At 41.4% G+C, this 23,074-nt stretch overlaps 2 protein-coding genes across 2 annotated transcripts; one reads left to right on the plus strand and one right to left on the minus strand.

Annotated features, from left to right (window-relative positions):
* LOC8074784 (ADP-ribosylation factor GTPase-activating protein AGD2) lies at window positions 661-17,404 on the plus strand. Its single transcript, XM_002452444.2, has 20 exons — window positions 661-844; window positions 1,794-1,870; window positions 2,145-2,245; window positions 2,972-3,042; window positions 4,229-4,291; window positions 4,639-4,683; window positions 4,843-4,908; window positions 5,021-5,068; window positions 5,148-5,243; window positions 5,322-5,363; window positions 5,479-5,694; window positions 6,061-6,186; window positions 10,529-10,741; window positions 10,900-10,986; window positions 11,229-11,477; window positions 12,198-12,319; window positions 15,103-15,193; window positions 15,349-15,764; window positions 16,657-16,761; window positions 17,060-17,404. Exons 1-20 carry the CDS (start codon window positions 797-799, stop codon window positions 17,061-17,063), a joined length of 2,286 nt encoding a protein of 761 aa, XP_002452489.2. The 5' UTR covers window positions 661-796; the 3' UTR covers window positions 17,064-17,404.
* On the minus strand, window positions 18,814-22,317 carry LOC8074786 (wall-associated receptor kinase 3). Its single transcript, XM_002454168.2, has 4 exons — window positions 21,398-22,317; window positions 20,776-21,291; window positions 20,390-20,542; window positions 18,814-20,309 (listed from the first exon to the last, which is right to left on the minus strand). Exons 1-4 carry the CDS (start codon window positions 22,302-22,304, stop codon window positions 19,072-19,074), a joined length of 2,814 nt encoding a protein of 937 aa, XP_002454213.2. The 5' UTR covers window positions 22,305-22,317; the 3' UTR covers window positions 18,814-19,071.

The following is a 23,074-nucleotide window of genomic DNA, read 5'->3' on the forward strand; positions in this document are numbered from 1 at the left end:
AGACGTAATCGACGATTTTCAAAACTATGTCAACTGCACACACTTGCAAACCACACATCCACCGTGATCCCCGAACTACCATCCTTCATTGCGCTGGTTTGCTAGCAGGTATGGAAGGCCAGAAACGCGAAGGTCTTTAGGAACGAAGAACACTCTGTTGATCGTGTCCTAATGGACTGCAAAGCAGCCGCTGAACTATGGCAATACCGGATCCCAAGAGCGAAGAGGCAAACAACAACACAGTGGTGCTCCATCCTACAGATGGCCAGGCAGGGCCAAGGCTAGGCTAGGTCCTTCATTCCTTTTATTGCTCTATGTAATTCTAAGCTTAAGTATTGTAACACACATCCGACGAGCCGTTTGGGGCTAAAATAAAAAGTTTTCAGGTGGGAAACGCCTCCCCCGTCGACCGTAAAAAAAAAAAGCTGGAAGGCGTTTTCGGTTTTGTGAGCCCGAGCCCCAAACCAAGGCCGAAAACCATACTGTACCGCCAAGAGCCCAAGTCGGCCCATACCATTTTTACCACTCCGCAGCCCACCGATTCGGTGAAATGCGATTGGGTTCAAAGCCCAGCCCAACCCATTTACCCCCGACGTGACTGCACAGCCCGAACCAGCACAGCGCCACCGCACTACGGCGTACAGGGAAACCAGACAGCTATGCCCGACCGCCTCCTCTCTGGCTCTCTCCTCCTCCTTCCCTCCCTCCCTCCCTCCTACCTCCCGCCCAGATCTCCACGAGCTTCCAGAGAGCAGCAGCAGCCTCGCCCTCGCCTCCACGCGACACGAGGACGGACATGGCGGCCTTCACCAAGCTCGAGGACTCCCCCATGTTCCGCAAACAGGTGGCGCCCCTCGCCCCTCGCTCCTCGCTCCTCTCCTCACGAGGGCTTCCTGATCCTGCCCCTGCCAGGCATTGTTTCGTGTTTCCTGAAATCTCGGTCGGTCTACTTCGTAAGTTGGATTTGGGTTGATTTGGGCGTGTCGAATGGAATGATTCGATCCATTGTCGGAGTCTGGGTGGCTGTGACGAAGCTATGGCGGATTTGGATCATTTTGTGGGCGGGAGATCTCGGCTTGGTAGCTTGATCCAGTGTGCGACGATCGTTTTGGATTTGAAACAAAGGGATTTCTGAATAGAGTTGACGTTTTCACGTGATTTCCGTGTTTGTTTGGATGAATTGGGCATTTTGGTGAGAATTAAGTCAATCATCTCCTCCGATAGTCCAGGGCTGATTTCTTTGGCGGGGTTAGAACGCTTTGATGATAAGGGGCAACTTTGAAGATCAAAATTTGCTGTTGCATTGCGCAACATATTTGAATAGAAGGGGTGGATCCTATTTGAAGTTTGCTCATGGATGGACCTGGTGCAAAGGGTAAAGCTTGCTTGAGCAAATTTTCAGCCTGGCTCTAGTTTTTACAATGGTTTCCTGTTTATTTTTATTTTGCTGAGGACACTAGTTGCCCCATTTTGAATTGATGGTTGCATTTTTGTTGAATCACCTGCTGGAACAACAACAATCCATTTTTGTTGAATCAGCCTGCTGGAAATTCTATAATGAAATTGGACCCTCTTAAAAACATCCCTGCTATCCTGTTTCTTATAGAAATCAAACAAAAAAAGAGGTGTAGGCATTGGGCTTAACAATTTTGCTGGGTAACTTGGCTCACTAATTTCTCTCCAGAATCATCAATTATCTCTGTTTGTTACCCCCAAAACCTTGTTTTTGAGCTTCTAAACGAACCTATACGTGCATTTAAATTATTGTCCTGACTTGTTTCCAATACCCGCAGGTCAATTCTTTGGAACAACATACTGATGAACTGAAAGAACGGTGCTCAAACCTGCATAAAGGATGTAAAAGATTCATGTATGTTTCTTGATTATCTCCTGTTCCACATTTGCAAACATTTGAGGCCTTCTAACTGCACATAACTCGAGGCAAATGCCATAAATGTGTACTGTTTTATTGCATAATAAGTTTCTGATAAGGCCCCTTCACAAAAATTCCGTTTAGTTTAAGAAATACATTCAATATTTTTTTTCTTTACTTTGCTGTTCCAGGTTTTGTGTTTTTGTTTTTCTTTTGTAATGTTCCATGAGCTAGTGCTTTTTTATTATGTTGCTAATCGCCTTAGTTTCAGGGGATCACTTGATGAGGCATATGCAGGGGATCTATCATTTGCAGATAATCTGCAAGCATTTGGTGCCGGTTTGGATGACCCTATTAGTGTTGCCATTGGAGGTCAGCAAACCACTGTTGCATCTATTGCTTATATGCTTAATTCTGTCCTACCATCCTATCTATATCTAGTAGAACAACAGCAACAACAAAGCCTTTTAGTCCCAAGCACAGTTGGGGGGTAGCTAGAGTGGAAACTCAACATTTGCGTTTTTACTTCCAATTTCTAGTTGTCTCACTGTCACTTTGAGTATTTTGGATATTTACGGTAGATTTGTTTAATGCCTGTAGATCCGAACAACAGCTTCTTAGAATATAGAAAAAGTACGGATACATACATATCCATGCACTTGTTAATTAATCAAATTTCTCCTATTTAAAATTGCATAGCATGATAATTGGTAGCTACAATTTTACAATCATTTATTGGTTCTATTCAAATTCTCTCAAAACCATATTCTTTACTATGGGTGTGTTAAGTTCCCCATGGATTGCAAAATACAAAATGCCAAGTACTTTGGAATGATGAAATGCAAAATGCCAAAATTTTCATGGTTGTATTTAGTTCCATCCAAAATGCCAAATTTTTCCTGGTGCTGGTGGGGGTGGGCATGGGCTCCCAGGCGCTTTTGGGCTTTTTTGGCCTCTTGAGGCCAAAATACAAAATGGAGAATAGCCACCTTTTTGCCAAAAAAATTGCATGGTGTTTAGTTCCATTATGCAAAATAATGGACCAAAACCCATAATTTTTTGGGATGAAAGGGGAACTAAACATTCCCTATGTTGCAGGGCCTGTGATGTCTAAGTTTACTACTGCTTTCAGGGAGCTTGGGACATACAAAGAACTCCTTCGTTCTCAGGTACTACTATCATACAGGGTTGAAATTAGACCTATAATTTCTCCTGCATAGGTAGTTCATGAAACACAAAAGGAATGAAGAATTGAAAGGAAAATAGCATTACTGTTTTCCTGTCTCAGTTTTCAACTCTAACACCAGGGCTTGCTCCTGTGGGTCTGGGCATGATTTGTATTCTTTTCTTGGCATGATCTGTATTAGTTTCAGTTACAATATTCACATCGTTCCTTTTCTTACTTATGTTTTTGAATCATTTCTGAACTTTTATACTCAATCTGCCACCTTCAGTTTCACATATTTTACCACCTAAGGTTCTTGGATTACTTCTTAAATTTCAAAGATATTCAATAAACTGAAAGCACAAGTGATAAAATAAGGGTTGGAATTTGCAGAACCACAACAGAAAAAGTATGAGCGATGCATTTTTTATTTGTTGAAAAGATATATATTTCTATCTTGCTATAGATAACACAGATAGGCTGGATGAAAAACTCGAAGCTCGTTAGCTCGCTCGGCTCATGGCTGGCTCGGCTCGTTATCATAAGGAGCTGAGCCAAGATTTTAGCTCGTTAGCTATAACGAGCCAACTCGAGCCAGCTCACGAGCCAAACGAGCTACAGTTTCAAGGAAAAAGTCATCATAGCTTATATTAGTTTTGTATTACTTCATGTCTTACACTTTACAAATGGTTGATATGTTAGCTCATATAAATATTTTGTTTAACTTACTTAAGACTATTAGATATATTATTTTTGTATTATTATTATTTTTAAGCTTTAGATAAATACAAATATTATATTTTGTGTACTTTTTATACCTGGCTCGCGAGCTTAACGAGCTAGCTCGGGCTCGTAACGAGCCGAGACGAGCCAGCTTTCTAGCTCGTTAAGATAACGAGCCAAGCCGAGCTGGCTCGTTATCCAGCCTTAGAAGAAAATGCCAAAAGGGTTCCTTGCATCCAGTAGTGGCTGCATTATGTAGAAGCAGGAATTGTGTGTTGAAATAGAATAATCATTTCTTTTGTGATGGAAATTTTCTTTGCCCTTGCAATACACTGATGTACTAATCTGATGTCTCTAGATTTGGTAAATCTCTTTTGCTCAGGGCATGCTGATATATCACTTGTATAAACAGAACAAATGGCTATTTTTTGCATTCTAATTATAATCAACATTCTCGCTTCAAACAGGTTGAGCACATGCTTAGTGATCGCCTGTCGCAGTTCATTAATGTGGATTTAAATGGTGTGAAGGTAAACTCCCTCCTCTCCTCTCCGCCAACCTGCACAACACAGCATATTTGTAACTGATATTATTGTGTAACTGATAGGTTGTAACTGAAGTAAACAATATAGTAGGTCAGGTGCTGATCTTTTCAGTGGGCAAATGACTTTTATGCTTGTGGGACCAGACTTCGACCCTCTTGCTTCCGTGTTCGGACAAGGAACAGAAAACCTTAAATAGTCCTAAAATCTGTGCCTTCCATCTTGGGAAATAGGAAAAAAATGCCTTTCCATATGGACAGTAAAGTGGAAATTAGATTTTAACACATTGCTTACTTGATATATGTTCTTTTTTGTAAAATACTTGCTCTGTACAGGATTGTCGGCGACGTTTGGATAGGGCTGCAGTGGCTTATGATCAGGTGATGCTTTGAGTTTGAGTTATCTGACTACCTTCTTTATCTTTGTTCATGCAACATGTGTTAGATGATTATTGAACAGTGTGACCTTGTTTTTCTATACCTTTAGCATGTTAGTGTAATACACTGTGTATTAAGATTCTGGTGCTATTTGTTTGTCAGGCACGTGAAAAATTTGTGTCAGTGCGAAAAGGGACTAGAGCAGAAGTTGTGACAGAACTTGAGGAGGTACATTGTGAACTTGTGACTAGCCTTTGTAATTTTGTTTTATTCTACTTTTTTGGGAGTAGATGAATGTATATTTAGCTTTCATGCCGTCACCCTAATTCTAAGTTTACAGGATCTACACAATGCCAAGTCAGCTTTCGAAAGATGTCGCTTTAACTTAGTATGTATATCAACATTTTTCAACATACAAGTATATTGTTCAGCCTTTCCGATTATCAACTTTGCTGTAAGGAACTCAGGTACATGCCCTTGCGAACATTGAAGCAAAAAAGAAGTATGAATTCTTGGAATCAATAAGTGCAGTGATGGATGCCCATTTGAGGTATTTTAAGCAGGTGTGGTTCCTTTCTACGTGTTTAGTAATTTCTGGTCTTTTGGTTGCTTGGGTTCTGATTTTTTTCTTTATGATATAGGGATATGAGCTACTGAGTCAAATGGAACCATTCATTCACCAGGTTTAATAATGTCTCATGTCACAGTGGTCTTTAAAAGAAATATTCAACCTTATCAACGTGACCCAGCTAACCAGGAATTAACAATTGCTGTGCTAAGCTTGAAGTGTTGATGCAGGTTCTAACATATGCACAACAATCAAAACAAATGGCTGTAAGTGAGCAAGATAAGCTTGCAAAGAGAATTCAGGAGTTCAGAACTGAAGAGGAAATAGCTAATGTGAGAATGGCTAGCAACGTAGACACATCTACTAGCGGTGATGGTATCCATGTTGTTGGCCTTCAGTCCTATAAAACGATTGAAGCATTAATGCAGTCAACTGCCAATGGCGAGGTATAATTATCCTTTGTGAAGCAAATTACTAAATATTCACTGATACCAGGATAAACTAGCTTAAAGCTTATTCATGCTGCTTTATATGATGATTTGAAGAGACTCAGTGTTGATAGATAGAATTTACGTGTAGTTGAGATGATTCTTTTATAACATTGTACTAATTTGACATGCATGAGCCTTCCTACAATCAGAATCCAAGCAAGTGGTATCCATGATTACCACCATTTTGGTTCAAAATCTAGTATTTATTCTTGCATCATTTCCTTTTTGTAGTTATACTGGGCTGAAGTTTTGTTGTTTGGTAATTCATAATTGTTTTGTGAACTTCTATTGCTTGTCCTTACTAGTCTGTTTCTTTGCCAGGTTCAAGTTATTAAACAAGGTTACCTATTTAAGCGTCCTCAAAATACACGAGGTGAATGGAAGAGGAGATTTTTTGTGCTTGACAGCCATGGAACTCTGTACTACTATGGGAATAAAGGAAAATCGGTATGCAATCTGATTATCTGAATTGGCTAGGGAACATATACAGAGCTTGGCACTCAGGTGTCAGGAGTTCTTATTCTTTGCTTGCATGAATAGGCAAATTTGTATTTATGTTTATAATTTATGCACTGTTCTATATTTGGCTTACTTGTTTGATTCTATTAGGCATATTTATCTATTTATAATTCATGATTATCATATTTCTAGTATCTTTCTGCTCCATTTTGATTTTGCTATTTATAACATAATATATATGTATTGTAAATATTTCCTATTGGCTATAATGCAATTTATATTCATGTGGTGATTTAGCGTTTAGTGGGTGTGTCTGACCTATGCATATTTATTTTTTCATCATGTGTATTCATCAAGGGTTACAGAACATGTGATTTGTAGGAGAATCCGAGAATAGAATTGGTGGGATAATTGGATGTAATGCATTGGGCCTCATGGTCTAATTATATAGGGTACATAGGACGACTAACATCCCACGTGGGTAGACAATGTGGTACTATTCCTATTTACTCTAACATCCTCTGCAGGGAGCACTGCAGCCGGTGAGACTGGAGAAGAAGCAAACAAGCTAACATCCCCCGCAGTCATAACAGTCTATGCGTCGCGTATGCTGTGGCTGGAGAAGGAGCCGATGAGTCCTCATGCGAGACGGTAGCCGATGTCAAGGTAACCGAGCGTGAGGGCGCAGTAGCCGTAGTCGAAGGAGTCGTGCTGAAGATGGCCAAGGTCGATGTAGTTGTGGTTGGTTGCTGTGTTGATGGGGCTGCAGGGTGCACAGGGGGTGCCATGACGATGATAGAGACACGTTGAAGCAGTTGTCGTGGGAGGAGGCGATGCTGAAGTTGACGCAGTCAGGGCCATCGTGGACGTCAAAGAAAGGCGATGACGACGGGGTGGGAGTGGGAGGGTCGATGCCGAAGTTGATGCAATCAAGGTGCCTAAGTGTTGAGGCGCGGGCTGGGTTTGCCAGACCCAACAACGCGTTGGGGGATGAAAGCACGTGTTGGTGTTGCCAATATCGGGCGTACAAGGTAGAGGGTCCCAACCATGCATCATCGTTAGAGAAGGTCTCGACGACGGGCTGTGGTGCGCAGAAGGGCGGTGTAGAAGGTGTTGACGCAACACGCGGTTGTCGGAGTAGACGAAGTAGGAGGGACGAGACGCTAATGCTGGCGACGTGGTTGTGCTGGACGAAGTAGTGCGGGAGTGGACGCATAGGCGAGTAGGGCTTAGTGACGAGACAAGGGGGTGACCGGTGAGCAGGGCTCAGCGACGGCATGAGTAGCGGCAGCTCGATGACGAAGACCCTCGATGATGAAGACCAAATCAGCAGGACGAAGACGTGGTGCTGACGGATGGCACAACAAAGATTGCGTAGCACTCGTTGATGCACATGGGATGGTGATGTAGATGCCATGGCGAAGCGGACACATGGGCGACGATACAGCCTGACGAGGCGACACAACAACAAGCTAGCTCTGTTGCTTGGAGAAGATGCGCGTAGGACTCGGCGATGGACGTCATGAGAGCTGGGTAGTCTGTGCATAATTGGTTGTACGGACCGAGTACGCGCAAGGTGGAGCGACAATGGAAGAAGTCGGTGGAGGCGTTCCGATCTGTTCGTGGTGATGTTGAACCGACAATGTAGACGTGCAGATTGAATGACTGAGAAGTGACGCAAGAAGGCATCCCCTCGACATCGCATGCCTTGGCTAGGCCACACAATCAAAGATGTAGGTGCCAGTGAAGTCGATGCTGATGTTGTAGTAGTACGCGTGAGGTTGACTGCGGTGGGTGACTCAGTCCCGATCACCGATCGTGCAAACCAAAAAGATACAAGGGATTGGGTGTACCTAGCAACACAACACCTAGTCGGCAGTGACATGACACAATCGAGCAGCGTGGGACGTACGATGGGTCGCGGTCGCACGGGGTCGAAGGCGCCGACGCAGATTGCCATGCCGCCACCATGGTAGCTCGAGATGAGTTGACGCCAAACGTCCTCCACAGGCGCAGAGATGGCGACGAGGTGGTGTAGTGTGTGAGAAGGCCCGAGCTGTTGCCTGACGATGATGATGGCAGCCGGATCAATAGGATCAGGCACCTAAACAGGGGCGCTGCCCCTCGCGGAGATCGTTCTCTCCCCAGGGGCGCGCGGTGCGGAAGTGGCGGCGGCTAGGGTTAGGATCTAAACCTTGGTGAATGATACCATGTACTTCCTCTGTCCCAAATTATAAGATGTTTTGGCATTTCTAGATTCATATATTTTACTATGTATCTAGACATAATACATATCTAAGTGCATAACAGAAGTTATGAATCTAGAAAAGCCAAAACGTCTTATAATTTGGATTGGAACGGAGAGAGTAGGAGAATAGAATTGGTGGGATAATTGAATGTATTGCATTGGACCTCATGGGCTGATTATATATGTAATAGGACTAACACCCAACGTGGATAGACAATGTGATACTATTCCTAGTTACTCTAACATGAACGGGCCTGCTACCTGACTAATTAGCAGCAGGACTCAAGTAGCACCCGAAGTACTAGGTTTCACTCCCTGTGAGAGCGAATTTATGCAGGTCTTGGTTCAAAAAACATCCCTCGTCGGCCGTGGTCCTGAGTTTATGTGTGACTACCTGAGTCACTTGTGTGTCCTGAGTTTATGTGTGACTACTTGAGTTACTTGCAAGATGCACATGGGCACTCGGCGGCATGTCCAGGGCAGCTGGCCTTCGGGGTGTTTCTTGTTAGAAGTGCAGCAGCTATAGGATGAGCAGAGGTGAATAAGAGTAGCTGGAGTTTTATAGCACAAGTTTCTGTTTTTTTGCCACCAGAGCATATCAGATTCGGAGTTTTTGCATAATCTTCGTCGACCGCCTTCAGCCATCATCGTTGATTCGTCATTGACCGCCTTCGGCCGGTCGGTCACTTCTTCAATTGAGAGGTCCGCTGTATCGAGCAATGTGTCGTTTGCAATCGCCACTTGCTTGTACTACCTGGGGACGATGCATAGGAGCTTCTCGAATGTGCGTTGCTCGGTGATGTTCTCGCCATAGAGGTTGAGGGTGCTCATCATCCCCGTTAGGCGGAGCACAAAGTCATCAGCACGCTCGCCGTCGTGGAATGAGAGCAACTCCCAGTCTCTCCGGAGCCACTGCAGTGTAGACTTGTGTGCGCACTCCAAACGGACGTGGATGGACTTGATTGCCTCCCAAGCCTCTTTGCCGTCTTCTTCACCGCCAACATGCGGATCATCTCAGGGGTCACAACAGAGAGGATGACGTCGAGGGCCATGTGATCCTCCGTGTGATCGGCGTTACCGTACTTGATCGCATCCTAGAAGCCACAAGCCTCCAACTTCACCTTCATGCCATAGTTGCTGCGTGTCACCGACTTCCTTCACAACGCGCTGGGCGACCATCTCTGGGCCTCCATGGCACCGCTCGTGCCTTGGCTGTGTGGAAGGGGAACAGCGACGGTAGGTGTGCACCCGTTGTGGGCTGCGACTTGGATCACTACTTTGCTGGAGCTGAGGCCATGGATCACTAGCACAGGCTCTAGATACCAAATGTTAGAAGTGCAGCATCTATAGGATGAGCAGATTTGAATAGAGTAGCTGGAGTTTTAGAGCACATGTTCTGTTTTTTTGAAGCTAACTGGCTTGATTCTATTGATTGCATATGCATACATGCATACATATATATAGAGATGTTGGAGTCGGTTTGTAATAAACTGACCTGGGTACAACCGACCTAGAACCTTTCAAACTGAAGTCAGTTTGTACATTACTACTGTTGCTGAGCTGACTAACCTAACACTAACCAGTATAGGACAAAACTGCTGCAGTCTGTTGACTACAGTCTACAGCTGCTACTCACCTGATCAGCAGCAGGCCAAAAAAAATTGGCTGCTACTACTAGCTGCAGACATGAAACTTACTAGCTAACGAAAGTCTGCCGACCTCCATATACTAACCTAATACTAATTATTATCTGGTTAAGCAAAAGACACAAGGATTATATCTAATATTTCTCGGCCTGTGTGCAAGAAACTTCTTCATGGCAGTGATGTTTTTGTGTGTGTGTGTGGGGGTGGGGGGGTGGGGGGGGGGGTGCTCTTTCCCCTGCAGGGCACAGGTCCAGGTTTTTTAGGGTTGCAGTACATAATTTGCACGCCAAAATTTATGTGCAGTAGATTATTTTCAAGGGATGTGCTGGATTGTTTTAAATGCAAGTGTGTTGTATAATTTATCCTAAGATGCTAATTTGTTCATGTTATTTTTTCTGTACTTTACATGTACCTGTTTCTTTTATTCTCTTGGAAGCAAGGAGTGTCATCACAACAAACAGCTAGTGAAGGAGCTGGTGTTTTTGGTCGATTCAGATTCTTGAACCAAAGAGCTTCATCTCAGGGTGAAGATTCATTATCATGTCATAAAATTGATCTCAGAACTTCGACAATTAAGGTTGATGCAGATGAAAATGATTTAAGATTTTGCTTCAGAATAATCTCACCTGTTAAGACATACACATTACAGGTAACTGCATAGTCCTCAGATATCAAACTTTCTTTGTGCAATTGATGTTTTTGGTATTTCCTGAACAACACATTTTTTTTTTGTTTTTTTTTTTCATTCTTCTTTGATACACCAATGGCCTGATGCCACATGAATGCTTTTCACTTTGTTTATGGCAGGCGGAATCAGGGGCTGATCAAAAGGATTGGATCCAGAAAATTACTGGAGTTATCGCATCACTACTAAATTCACCATTCCCACAGCAGGTTTGCTGCAGCCATTTATCTTTTGCTGCATCATATAATTAGTCTTGGTCTACCTTTTTGGTTGAAACAAAGAATATATCTATTAAACTCCATGCATCGACACTGGATAGTCATGAAGTAATAATGCTTAGCCTTCCTATTTGGCTCCATTTTAATGCATTACATGTATATGCATATGTTCAATCTATTGATTCATCCAAGATATGGTACTAATTTGTTATTCTGATTTCATTTCATTTCAGTTGTCATATGGTAATGTATCAGCAGAGAGTAACAGATCCGCAAGTTCTGTTGATTCTTTGTCTATTGAAGATAACAAGAGTTCAGAGGGACATGATGATATATTCAATCTTCTGAGGAATATCCCTGGAAATGACAGTTGTGCGGAATGTCGTTCTCCTGATCCTGATTGGGCATCTCTAAACTTGGGTATTCTGATTTGCATTGAATGCTCTGGGGCTCACAGGAATCTTGGAGTGCACATTTCAAAGGTGCAATAACTAGTTTCCTTATTGTAGAGAAACACCGCACACCCTAACCAGGGGGGGGGGGTGACCTTCATTATATAGCCTAATATGCTAGGGTTACAATGTACATGGGCCAATAGGCCATACACGCCCAATGGGCTGTTACAATATATTCTAACACTTATACCATGATATATGCTAATCAGTGATAATGTTGGTCGGCAATATCTTTTGTACAAAAATTCAGATTCTTGGATTTATTCACTTAGGGATGATAGATACAGTAAATAATTACTGCATATCTTACTATAGTATTGCTTTTGTTCTCATTAATTGTCATTTTTGACATCGGCATCTCCAATACAAAGCTTTAGCGATTACACGATCTAATTATAATTAGTAAAAGAATATACACTTTTGACTTGCATAGAATATAATGTTTATTTCCATGTGGTAAATTTAAGTACTTCTACGTGGTAGTGAACCATGCGTAAGTTTTAAAGACTTGGTATGAAAGGAAACACTTCAATTTAACACATTTGCTTGTTTTTTTTTAATAGATGTGCCTTCAACTTTTATCTGGTAATGAATGTGTGACTTCCAGAACTAGTATTTTTTGTTATTATATATGATATCTCGTGGTTCCTAAGCTTTTAAAAATCTTATCAGTCTGAGATTAAAAAAAGAATGCTATTAGGTTGTTCCATATGTTAGTGTCACAGCTAATGTTTTTACTTGATGCAGGTTCGGTCCTTGAGACTAGATGTGAAAGTCTGGGAGCCAGTAATAATGGATCTCTTCCATGCGCTAGGAAATAATTATGCTAATTCAATTTGGGAAGCTCTGCTTCCAAAAGAAGATCAAGGGTAATACAATCAGATCTGCATATTACTTCACTATTTTTTACCTTGACATTTTAACCATTTTTCTTCCAGATCACACCACTTGATTTCTAGTCTGTAAGCTATGGGACATTGGCTAGTGTAGACTAACATAGAAGCCTACAAGTTAGTGCTAGCATGAATTTTGTGTACAGGCTACCTGTCCTCGTAATGTTGTTTCTTTGAAACAGCACAAACAATTCAGTTATAATCAATTCAGATATTTTTTTATCAAGTACTATTTAGGCATTTCATAAAAATGATTTACACTTTCTCAATAAAGGAGAGGCTCCATTGACAAACATAGTATTGTTACTAACCTTGGAGGTTTGAGAAGATAATCATTCTATTAGTGGAGATGGCTATATATAGAGAGCCTCATGGGCCATATGGGCCTATAGTAGATGGCCTTCATACACTTAAACATCCCCTTCGAACTCAAGGTGGAAGCAGAGGATTTGAAGAGTGAAGCTGATGCTGCTCTCAAGTTTGTGCTTTAGTGAAAAAGTCAGCCAATTGCAACTCTGAGGGCACATACTGGAGAGCAACAGTTTTCTGATGACAATGTGACTGAGTAAAGAAGGCATCCACACCAATATGCTTTGTAAGTTCATGATTAATGATTCACAGGATGGCAATTTGTATGGCTCCTGTATTAACACAGAGAAGAGGTGGGGCAACATCACAAGAAATGCCAAAATCAGCCAACAACCATCGAAGCCATACAATCTCTGCACTAGTAGTAGCAAGTGCTTGAAGTTCTGCCTACTAGAACGAGATACAGATGCTTGCTTCTTGGAATTCCATGCAATAGGAGAAGAGCCAAGAAGAATGCAGTATCCAGTGATGGAATGTCGATCTGTTGGGTCACTCGCTCAATTAGAGCCGAGTAAGCATGAAGCTGAAGTGAACTATCATGAGCATAAAAAAACTTTGAGATGATGTGCCCCTTAAGTATCACAACACGCGAAGTAAATGTCCAAAATGAACAGAAGTTGGGTACACAAACTGAAACAAGGCTGCCCACAATATGCCGATATTGAGAGGTAACCATCAGTGGGACGAAGCTGTAAGTGAAGATCCATAGGTGTGGCAGCTATCTGATTATCAGTAACATGTAGGAATGACTGAAATAGGAGAACATGTGGGAACATCAGAAGAAGACAAAGACAAAAAAGATGGTGACTCTGTGGGTGAATACGATGGCTGAGTAGAGGGGTTGTAAAAGAAAGGACGGTCCTCAACAAAGGTTGAACACGAGAGATACGTATGCGACGAGAAGAGGGATCATAACACTGATAACCTTTATATACCCCCAAAAATACATTCAACAGATTGTACGCTCATGAGGTGCAAGCGAAACATAGCATGTGCACCCAAAAACTAGGAGATGGTCATAGCGAGGTGTACCAAGAAGTGCCTCACCAGGACATTTGCCAAACAGTTTGGAAGACGGTTGTCTATTGATGAGATAGGCAGCAGTAGAAACAACTTCACCCTAAAAATGAGAAGGGACAAATGATGAAATCAAAAGTGTGCGAGCTGTCTCTACAAGATGACGATGTTTATGTTCAGCAATACCATTCTGAGCATGAGCGCCAGGACAAGAATGCTGAGGAAGAGTACCTTCTAAGGACAAAACTAGCGAAAAGCATCAGATAAATGCTCAGCACCAGAGTCAAAAGCGATAAACTCTAATAGGAGTAGAAAATTGCGTGTGAGCCATGCGAACAAAAGATTAGTGAATGGAACACACCTGAGAGCGACGTTCTATGAAATAAACCAACGTATAGCGAGAGTGATCATCAGTAAAAATAACATAATATTTGTGACCACCGTTTGTAGCAAAAGGTGCAGAACCCATACATCTGAATGAATAAGATCAAAATGTCTAGCAGAAGAAGCACTAGATAAATATGGACGTTGTATTTGTTTTCCAAGCTTATAGCCCTTACATTGAAAGCTGGACTCAATAGATGTATGACCTAAACAACCTGTATTTATCTATGATGACAAACGAGACCACGAGCAGATATTCAGCCAATTTTTCTGGGTGGTTAGCAAAACAGTTCTCCGAATGTGATTAGTCGTGCCACAATGCTTACAGGGCTCTTTGGATGCACTGGTCCTCTGAGAAGCTACCAACACACTGAGGTTGAGACACAGAAGAAGACAAGGACTGAAGGCGTGTCTCTTCAGCAAGTAAATCAGATAGTGCCTTTGCCATGGTTCGAGTAGAGGGAGTATGAAGCGATCTTCAGCAAGTAAATCTGATAGTGCCTTTGCCATGGTTCGAGTAGAGGGAGTATGAAGCGACCTTGTATGAATAGAATTGAATTCTGCCCTGACTCAGAAACTGCTCAATAAATGCAAGTGCTTTGCAGTTCTGTGCTGCTGTGTACACTGGGGTACCTTGGAGATCAAAGAACCCATCAAACTATCAAAGTTAGAGTAGTACTCATCAGTAGACATGTCTCTCTGTTCAATGACATGAAGTTGCTGCATTATAGTGTGTTGAAGGGCACCACTATCCTGAACATAGTGATCTTTCAAATAAGACCACATAGATTTGGCTTGCTTAAACTTAAGTAGACTCGTAATCATGGTTAGTTTAACACTGCTAGCTATAGCAGCCATTACTTTCCCATCATTGATTTCCCAGGTTTTGACTTACAGTTTGACTGCAACAGCATTACTACTAACTGCTGTTTTTCTTTTTGTGCAATTTCCTTCTTGGCACATTGTTATATTATTCTATGTTCATCCAGAATGGACGAATCAAATGGAGCTATTCTTTTTATTGAAAAGCCTAAACCTAATGATGCTTTCTCAATAAAGGAGAGGTACATACAAACAAAGGTAAGCTCTTCAATTCCTTTTATCTTTGATCAGCATGATATAGTCATCTAAAAAAAGCAGCATGATATAGTGCTGTTAGTTTTGTCTTATGTTTGCTTCTGGCGATCATCTTCTGTTAGTATCATGTTATTGATTCTCATAAATGATCCATGCAGTATGTCGACAAACTGCTTTTTGCCAGAGATCCCGATCAGATTACCATTAATATTTTCGAAGCTATAAGGAAAAATGATGTGAGAGAAGCATATCGAATTCTTGCAATAGCTGAAGTGAGCGCTAACATGACATATGATGCTTTGAGCAAAGATGTACATCATGTTCAGCCAGTGACAGACAAGATGTTACTTGATCCGATTTCTTGTGAGATAATTCAGGACTCTGGGAAACCAGAAGGCTGTCTACAAGGTTGTTCTTTATTGCACTTTGCATGCCAATATGGTCATCCTATAATGGTGGAGCTGCTTCTACTTTTTGGCGCGGATATTAATATGCAGGACTTCCATGGCCGAACACCATTGCATCATTGTGTACAAAAGAAAAACGATGAGCTCACCAAGCATCTGCTGAAGAGGTAGGCTTGAATTCTTGATAATATTTGTTTCATGATTAGTTTTATTTGCAATATCAGCAGCAGCTTGATATTTATGCCCTCATGCCATGTTGTTCATGATTCCCGAACTAATCTTTGCACTTGATTCTTTTTGCTATTTCAGTGTAAACTAAATTTATCTGTGTTTTTTTTGTTTTGTTCAGTATGAACTAGGCAGTGACACATTTAGAGTCATGTGCATGATATTCCATTGTTGTTTTAACAGTGTATATCTGCGCAGCGAGGCAAACACTTTGGTAAAGACTAATTCATTTGAACACCAACTATACATGAAAAATTCTCAAAAAGTACATTGAGTTCGTTCATGCAAATGTGTTGTTCTGTGTCCAGATCCACTGATCACTGTAAAAAAAGGGCATTATGAAGGTTTATTGCCTCAATTTTTAGTCTAATGAAGACTCCACGTTTCCTCTGTGCACATTGTGGCCATTTGCTTTCTTCCTCGTTTATGTGCAGTGTGGTCTTAGCAGCCATGTTCCCATAAGGGAACGGGAATATGGAATGGGAATGGGAACTTGGGTGATGTTTTATAACGTAGGAATGTATAATGTAAATGTTCACAAATCGGGAATGTCCACGTTCTTGGAACGAGGAGCGTGGCCATGTTCCACGTTTCCGGCTGCTAAGAGTGTGGTACCCTATGGTTCATGAGATGATAAGGTTCATGTCAGCAGTGTGGTGGGTTGAGGTTCAGTACAAAGAATGCATTCTTCTTCAGTTCTTTGTTTATTTTCCCTTGTTACTACTATGATTTCATTATATTGCTGCCATAATTTTCCTTCACAGATTATGGAAAACATACTTATAGATGGGAGGCATTTTTCTAAAAGAACTATTATGATCCTTTGTACAGGGGTGCGAGAACAACAATTAAAGATGGCGGAGGTCTTACTGCTCTGGAGAGAAGAATGGAACTTGGAGCAATAACTGATGAAGACTTATTCATACTATTTGTGAGGTATGGTCGAGGTGGTACTTTTATAGCCTTGGATTGCTGATAATCTCTATTTAAGAAACTCTCCTTGTGAACGATTCTTATAATAAAGTAAAGCTAGACTGCTAGAGGCCTCATTCCATTCTCCAACTTATTACCCCCTAAAAAGAAAGGGGAAAAGTGCCTTGTGGGAATGGCAGCCTGCAAGTTCTATGGTTCAATACCTGCCATTTTCGTGAATGTGTGATTCCACTCAAGATTGTCATTTCTCTATGAATTTAACTGGGCAGCATCTCACAGTGTGAACAACATGCTTGTGCAGGTGATGTTTCAATACAGGGCTTTGGCAACTAAGCTGTTTGTACCTGAATAGCATTGTACTTGTACCCACCTAATTTAGCTTCTGGAATGAACACGATTTCTACACCTGAAGGCGAATGCCTTTTACCGTACGTCCCATGATATAACTTATCTGACTTCTGCGCTTGGCTGTGTTTGTAAATTCCACTGTTCGACATGACCACATCGCTGGTTTGTTGTACAACAATTATAGGCAAATATACAGTATTCGTTTCTTTGAATATGATTATTGAGGTTTGAGTCTCTGATGTCAAGTATGTAAGGAAAGAACACATGATAACCATGCATGCATGTTACCGTTGTGCAATTTTCTTTTTTTTTTCTTTTCTTTTTTTTTTTTTTGCAAACTTGCAACTGTACTGCATATGGCCGAGTGTAACGATTACTGAAATTTGCGGGTATGTGTATGAGTGTATCCCTGCACGATATGAACCAACTTAGAAGAAGAAATATTCAGAAGGCACAATGCCTCGTCATGCAGTCAACTTGATTCTTTTTTACTTGACGCATACAGGAACCATCAACTATGCAAATGCAAGGCGTTTGAATTTAGTTATGATAGCCTGTAGTTATAGGTATCATGTTGAACTGAGACCTCCACACTCCTACACAACACTACTCGCAGCACTGCTCCATTCAAGCACAGCAGCAACAGCACTAACAGCTGCAGCCAATCCACAAGCATGGCATCCCTGCTTCGCACCCTTCGCTGGTCACCAAGAAAGCACTACCATCGATACGCCATTGTCACTGTTTGCCCTGTCGTTATTGATGATGACCCACACCGAGCCTGGCACTGCTATACAGGGGTAACCTGGCGGCCACGCCATCGCCTCCACTTATACCACACCAAAAGTTTGCGTGATCAACTTTTCATTAGTATTTCTCCAAAGGTTTAGAGCCCAAATATTTAAGTAGGTACTCCTCCGTCCACGAAAAATCAATTTCTAGAATCTGCGCCAGTCAAAATTTTTTAAGTTTGATTAACTTTATAGCAAAGAGTAACAATATCTATGACATAAAATGCGCATCATATGAAAATATATTCTATGATGAATCTAATGATACTAATTTGATATCATAAATTTTAATATTTTTTCTATAAATTTAGTTAAAGTTTAAAAAATTTGACTTAAGACAACTTTAGAAATTGATTCTTCTACTGATGGAGGGAGTATGTTTCCTTTTTGTGAGGAAACGCCGTATATGTTGTTCTGCGGCAGCTTGCTCTGGAGTTTCCAGATGCTGCCACTACAGCGGTGTGTATACATAGGAAAATAATACACGTTTGAGACCCATAAACGCCATGACCCGCATATCACGCGGTTATTAACTGGATTGCACCACGCTTGACACGGGTTTCCGTGTTGCAGCACACTTGATCGTTGCATGTGTAGGGTAGAGTTGTACATACTTTCATATCTGCAAATTCAGCTATGAAGTTCTGTGTTCAATACATGTCGACCGTGCTATTGATACTTTCATGGATGGACACTGAAGGGAAGAGTGACTTTGCCATGTCTTCCTGTGTTCTGAGTGTCGATTCACATTAGTCTGATGCCTACTGGAATCATGTGTTAGGCTGATCATGGAAAAAACTGCAGGAACATGTTGCACTTAAAATCATGTACTAGTCTGGTGCCACTGGAGCCATTAGCAATTGATATTAAATTATCAATAGACTTGTCGTCTTGTCGATAATCAAAACTATGTTCTTATAGAACCTTATCATTAATGCAGGGACGATGTTATACCCTATATGCATCTAGAGAAATATATAGAAGGATACAAGCCATCATATAGAAGGATACAAGCTAGCCACTGGTCTACAATACATTGTGCATATTACACGTAAAATGAACCTGTGTGATACAATCTCATCCAATGATACGAACTAAATGTAACTTCTAGATATATGATATCTCAGATGCAACAGTATATAAGCAAGCCCTCTATAATCTTACCCTAATGTAGTTAGCGTCGCCTAAATGAAGATACAAATTCTTGCTCCAAACTGTAGCATCTCGAGGACTCTTGAGGTGGTATATGTGCAACATTAATAAGATCGATATGTTCAATTGAGTTCTTAGAATTTCCACATAGTAAAGGCTCAATATCTCTATCTTTTTCGAGTAAATGATGTCTTTTCCTCAGCCTATTTGTTCTTAAGAATTGTAACCTCATGTCTACTTCTTTCATAGTCGGTCGCTCTCCTCCTTTGACCCTTAAGCATGCTTCTGTCAGTGAGGCAATTTCACTAATCTCTCTCTGGTCTGCCTCATCCACAACTTGTGGATCCATTATTTCCATAAGACACCCTTGGTGAAGTCCTTCAATGAAGTAATGTGACAAGCTTTGCTTTTCACCTAAATTATTAATAAAAATTGGCTTCTTTCTTGTCAAAAGTTCCACAAGTATTACTCCAAAACTGTATACATCACTCTTCTCCGTTAGTTGACCGGTGTGATAATACTCTGGATCCAAGTAACCGAATGTTCCTTGAACAATTGTCACCACATGGGTCTCATTAAGTGAAAGGGATCTTGAAGCACCAAAATCTGAAACCTTTGTGGTGAAGTTATCATCTAATAGTATATTTGAAGACTTTACATCTCTGTGAAAAATTGGTATTATAGCTGCTGAGTGTAGATAAGCAAGAGCTCCCGCTGCTTCCGTTGCAATCCTAATGCGATCATCCCATGAAAGCAAGCATTTTACTGTAGTATCAGTGTGAAGAAGTTCATACAGAGTGCCATTTGAAATAAACTCATAGACAAGCAAGGGCACTTCATCTTCTAGGCAGCAACCAAAGAGTTTCACCACATTACGGTGGATGATTTGAGACAAAATGACAACTTCATTGATAAATTGGTCTATCTCTATTTGCTCTACTATTTTGGATTTTTTTATGGCTACCACACGTTGGTCTGATAGAATCCCTTTATAAACTGTTCCATGTCCTCCATGACCAAGAACACGGGTAGCATCAAAGTTATTGGTCGCCTTTTCTATTTCCTCCAATGAGAATATCTTTGTTTTGCTTGTAGCACTTTTATCTGAGATCAGTTGCTCCAATAAGAGGCCTTGATTTTTCTTGAAATATGCTCGTCGGATTCTACTTTGGATGCCTTTTTTCCACTTATTGGCAATTACAATTATACCCAATGCAATAAATATGGATCCAAGACCACAACTAGTTCCAATTGCAATACCTACATGCATTTGATGTTGTTATGAAATCAATGTTAATGTTTACAAATTATAATTTCAAGTGTTGATCGTTATTGCTTACCCAAAAGAAGATTCCGTTGTTTAGCTGATGTAACACACCGCCTCTTGACAAAATCAAATTCTTGGGTACGAGAGCACGGTGTGCACCTATAGCTTCCAGGAATGTTTTGACATGTACCGTTGCAGTAGTTTGGCAGTGAGCATTCATCAATATCTGCAGACAATCAAATCTCCTTATTCTTTATGTATGTTGATCATCATAATATGTGGTTGCATACTTGCATAACAAGCTGATGAAAAGGAATCTCCTATCTAAATCTACCTAGTCAGAGTTAACTACAAATTACTACTTTATAGTATGTGAATTTGTTAATTTTCTTTCCATTTTCGGGTGTGAACTATGTTGCTGTTTTAGCACACATGCTGAAGGAGGAAGGGGGTATGTACCTGTGCAGCCTTCTTGTACGTATGGATTTCCTTTGTAGCCAGAAGAACACTTGCAACGATATCCCACCAGTATTTCCCCGTGGGTCACGTTTTGACAACCACTGTTTACACTGCGGCATGCATAGTTAGTTTCATTCCCATGCATAGCTTCTTCACAAGATGCATTTGTAACTGCCCACCGTATAACAATGTCATATTCCATAGAAACATCAAATTCGTCTTCCACAGGGCCGACGATGTACCCTAGGCCTTCATTTTCGATGTCCTGAGCTATTATTGCTTCTTTCCCGAAGCTATTGTTTAGTATGTTGCTAACCGTCAGAGTGCCGTCTTCTACTGACAGGCCAGTCACGTGATACTGTGTATATGCTAGGCTAAAAATCGTCTCATTTGCAGCTGTACAATCAAGTCGGAACCTTTCGTTTCCGAAACAATCTTCTTCGAGCCCGAAAGGGAAAAGAATGGACATGTTCCCACATGACCTCTTGCAATGTTCTTTAGGCTTGGGGTCGTAATCTGCTTCATACATAACAATAGATTGATGGAGTAAGAGATCAAGAAGATAAAAAGTTAATATTTTCTTTCTCTCTTTTTTTAAGAGAAAAACAAGCAGGGAGATCACCTTGCATGCATCCTTCGGAAAGGTATGCACTGGATGGGTCGTAATATTCATTGTGGCAGTGGCAGGTGTAACCTCCATATGACGCATTTGCACAGTAGCCGTTGGTGCCACCACAAGCATAGCTTGCCTTGTTCATTTGCGCGCTCTTGCAGCTTGGTTGATCCATGATGGCAACCTCAAGTGTAACTTGGTCATCAATCTCAGAGAAAAAATCAGTCACACCATCTCGCGTGTAATAATCTCCATTTCCGGACAACAAAGCCATGATGTCAGTGTGCAGAGGATCCGTATTACCAACCCGAGCAATTGTTCCCTGAAAGCCTGAGATCTCCTTCCGTAGACTGATGGAACAACAACCAATCCCATAGCAAGGCCCTTGATTCAGCGATACCTCGCCATGGCACCTACTCATGCAGGTACCGATGGGGTTTCTCATAGAGTCAAACAAGTCAACATCGAAATCGCAGCCAAGGAAGTAGAAACTGTTTAAACTGGAGATGGTAATGCCCTTAGCGGGGGCATACCAAGATATATTATAGGTGTTCGTCGTACCAGATTCTTCTAAGGCACTGTTGAAGAACATACCAGGGACGACGGAAATTCTGGTACCATACATGTGAGTAACCTCGGTTGTGCTGTTGCCCAGAAACAACGTTGGAGGTTGAGTGGTGTAGTTGCAGGTAAGCTCGAAGCCTTGTCGGAAGCAGCCGGCCCCAATGCCGAAGGGGTAGGAGATGTCGATGTACCCGCAGCTGGAGGGGCAGTGAGCTAAGGAGGCAGCGGACGGAATATACAGTATCCCTCCGTCGTCACCCGACGACGCTGTGGATGCAGCCGGCATGGCCGCCAAGCACGCCAGAGCTAACGCCATGGCGCAAACCATTACTCTACTTATTGAGCTCATCATTAAGCCAATCAGATTGTCTTCGTGGCGTTATTTAGTGTTGGGATTCTGGGTTACGGGACTAGGCATATTTAAAGGCTATCGATACTCGTGGATACTAACACGCGATAACACTCCTGTCCCATCACCAGATGTTGTGGTCGCGTCGCATGCCAGGTACTTCACGCGTGGACCAGACTGTGTGTGGTCTGATAGTTATGACTGAGGAATATCACAGTGCGTGATTGAGGCCTTGTTTAGTTTGCTAATTTTTTTTATTTGACTACTATAGTAATTTTATTTTATTTGATAATTAGTTTTTATTTGGTAATTAGTGTCCAATTATAAACTAATTAGCTTCAAAAGATTCGTCTCACAAATTACATATAAACTGTGTAATAGTTATTTGTTATCTATATTTATGCTTTATATATAGGTCCAAAGATTTAATGTAATAGGACGAAAAGAAAATTTTTTTAGGAACTAATAAACAGGGCATGAGAGTTTCGCAGGGTAGACCAGGGTTCAGGCCTGAAATGACCGGATTTTGGTGAAATTTAACTATTTTGTATACCGGTCAAAGATTAAGATTTTGATTAAATTCGAATTTTAGTTAACTCTAGAGTTGAAAAACAAAACTACGAGTTCTTCATTTCTATTGAATGCATACCTATCAAGCTATAATTCAGTCGTCGCTGGGACTAGCGATGAAAACGGTACGGATATTTTTCCGACCGTATTCGAAACCGAAATCGTTTAGAGAGGTTTAAATCTGTCCGTATCCGAGACCGAAT

This window comes from Sorghum bicolor, chromosome 4 (assembly GCF_000003195.3).
Source record: "Sorghum bicolor cultivar BTx623 chromosome 4, Sorghum_bicolor_NCBIv3, whole genome shotgun sequence".
Lineage (NCBI taxonomy): Eukaryota > Viridiplantae > Streptophyta > Magnoliopsida > Poales > Poaceae > Sorghum > Sorghum bicolor.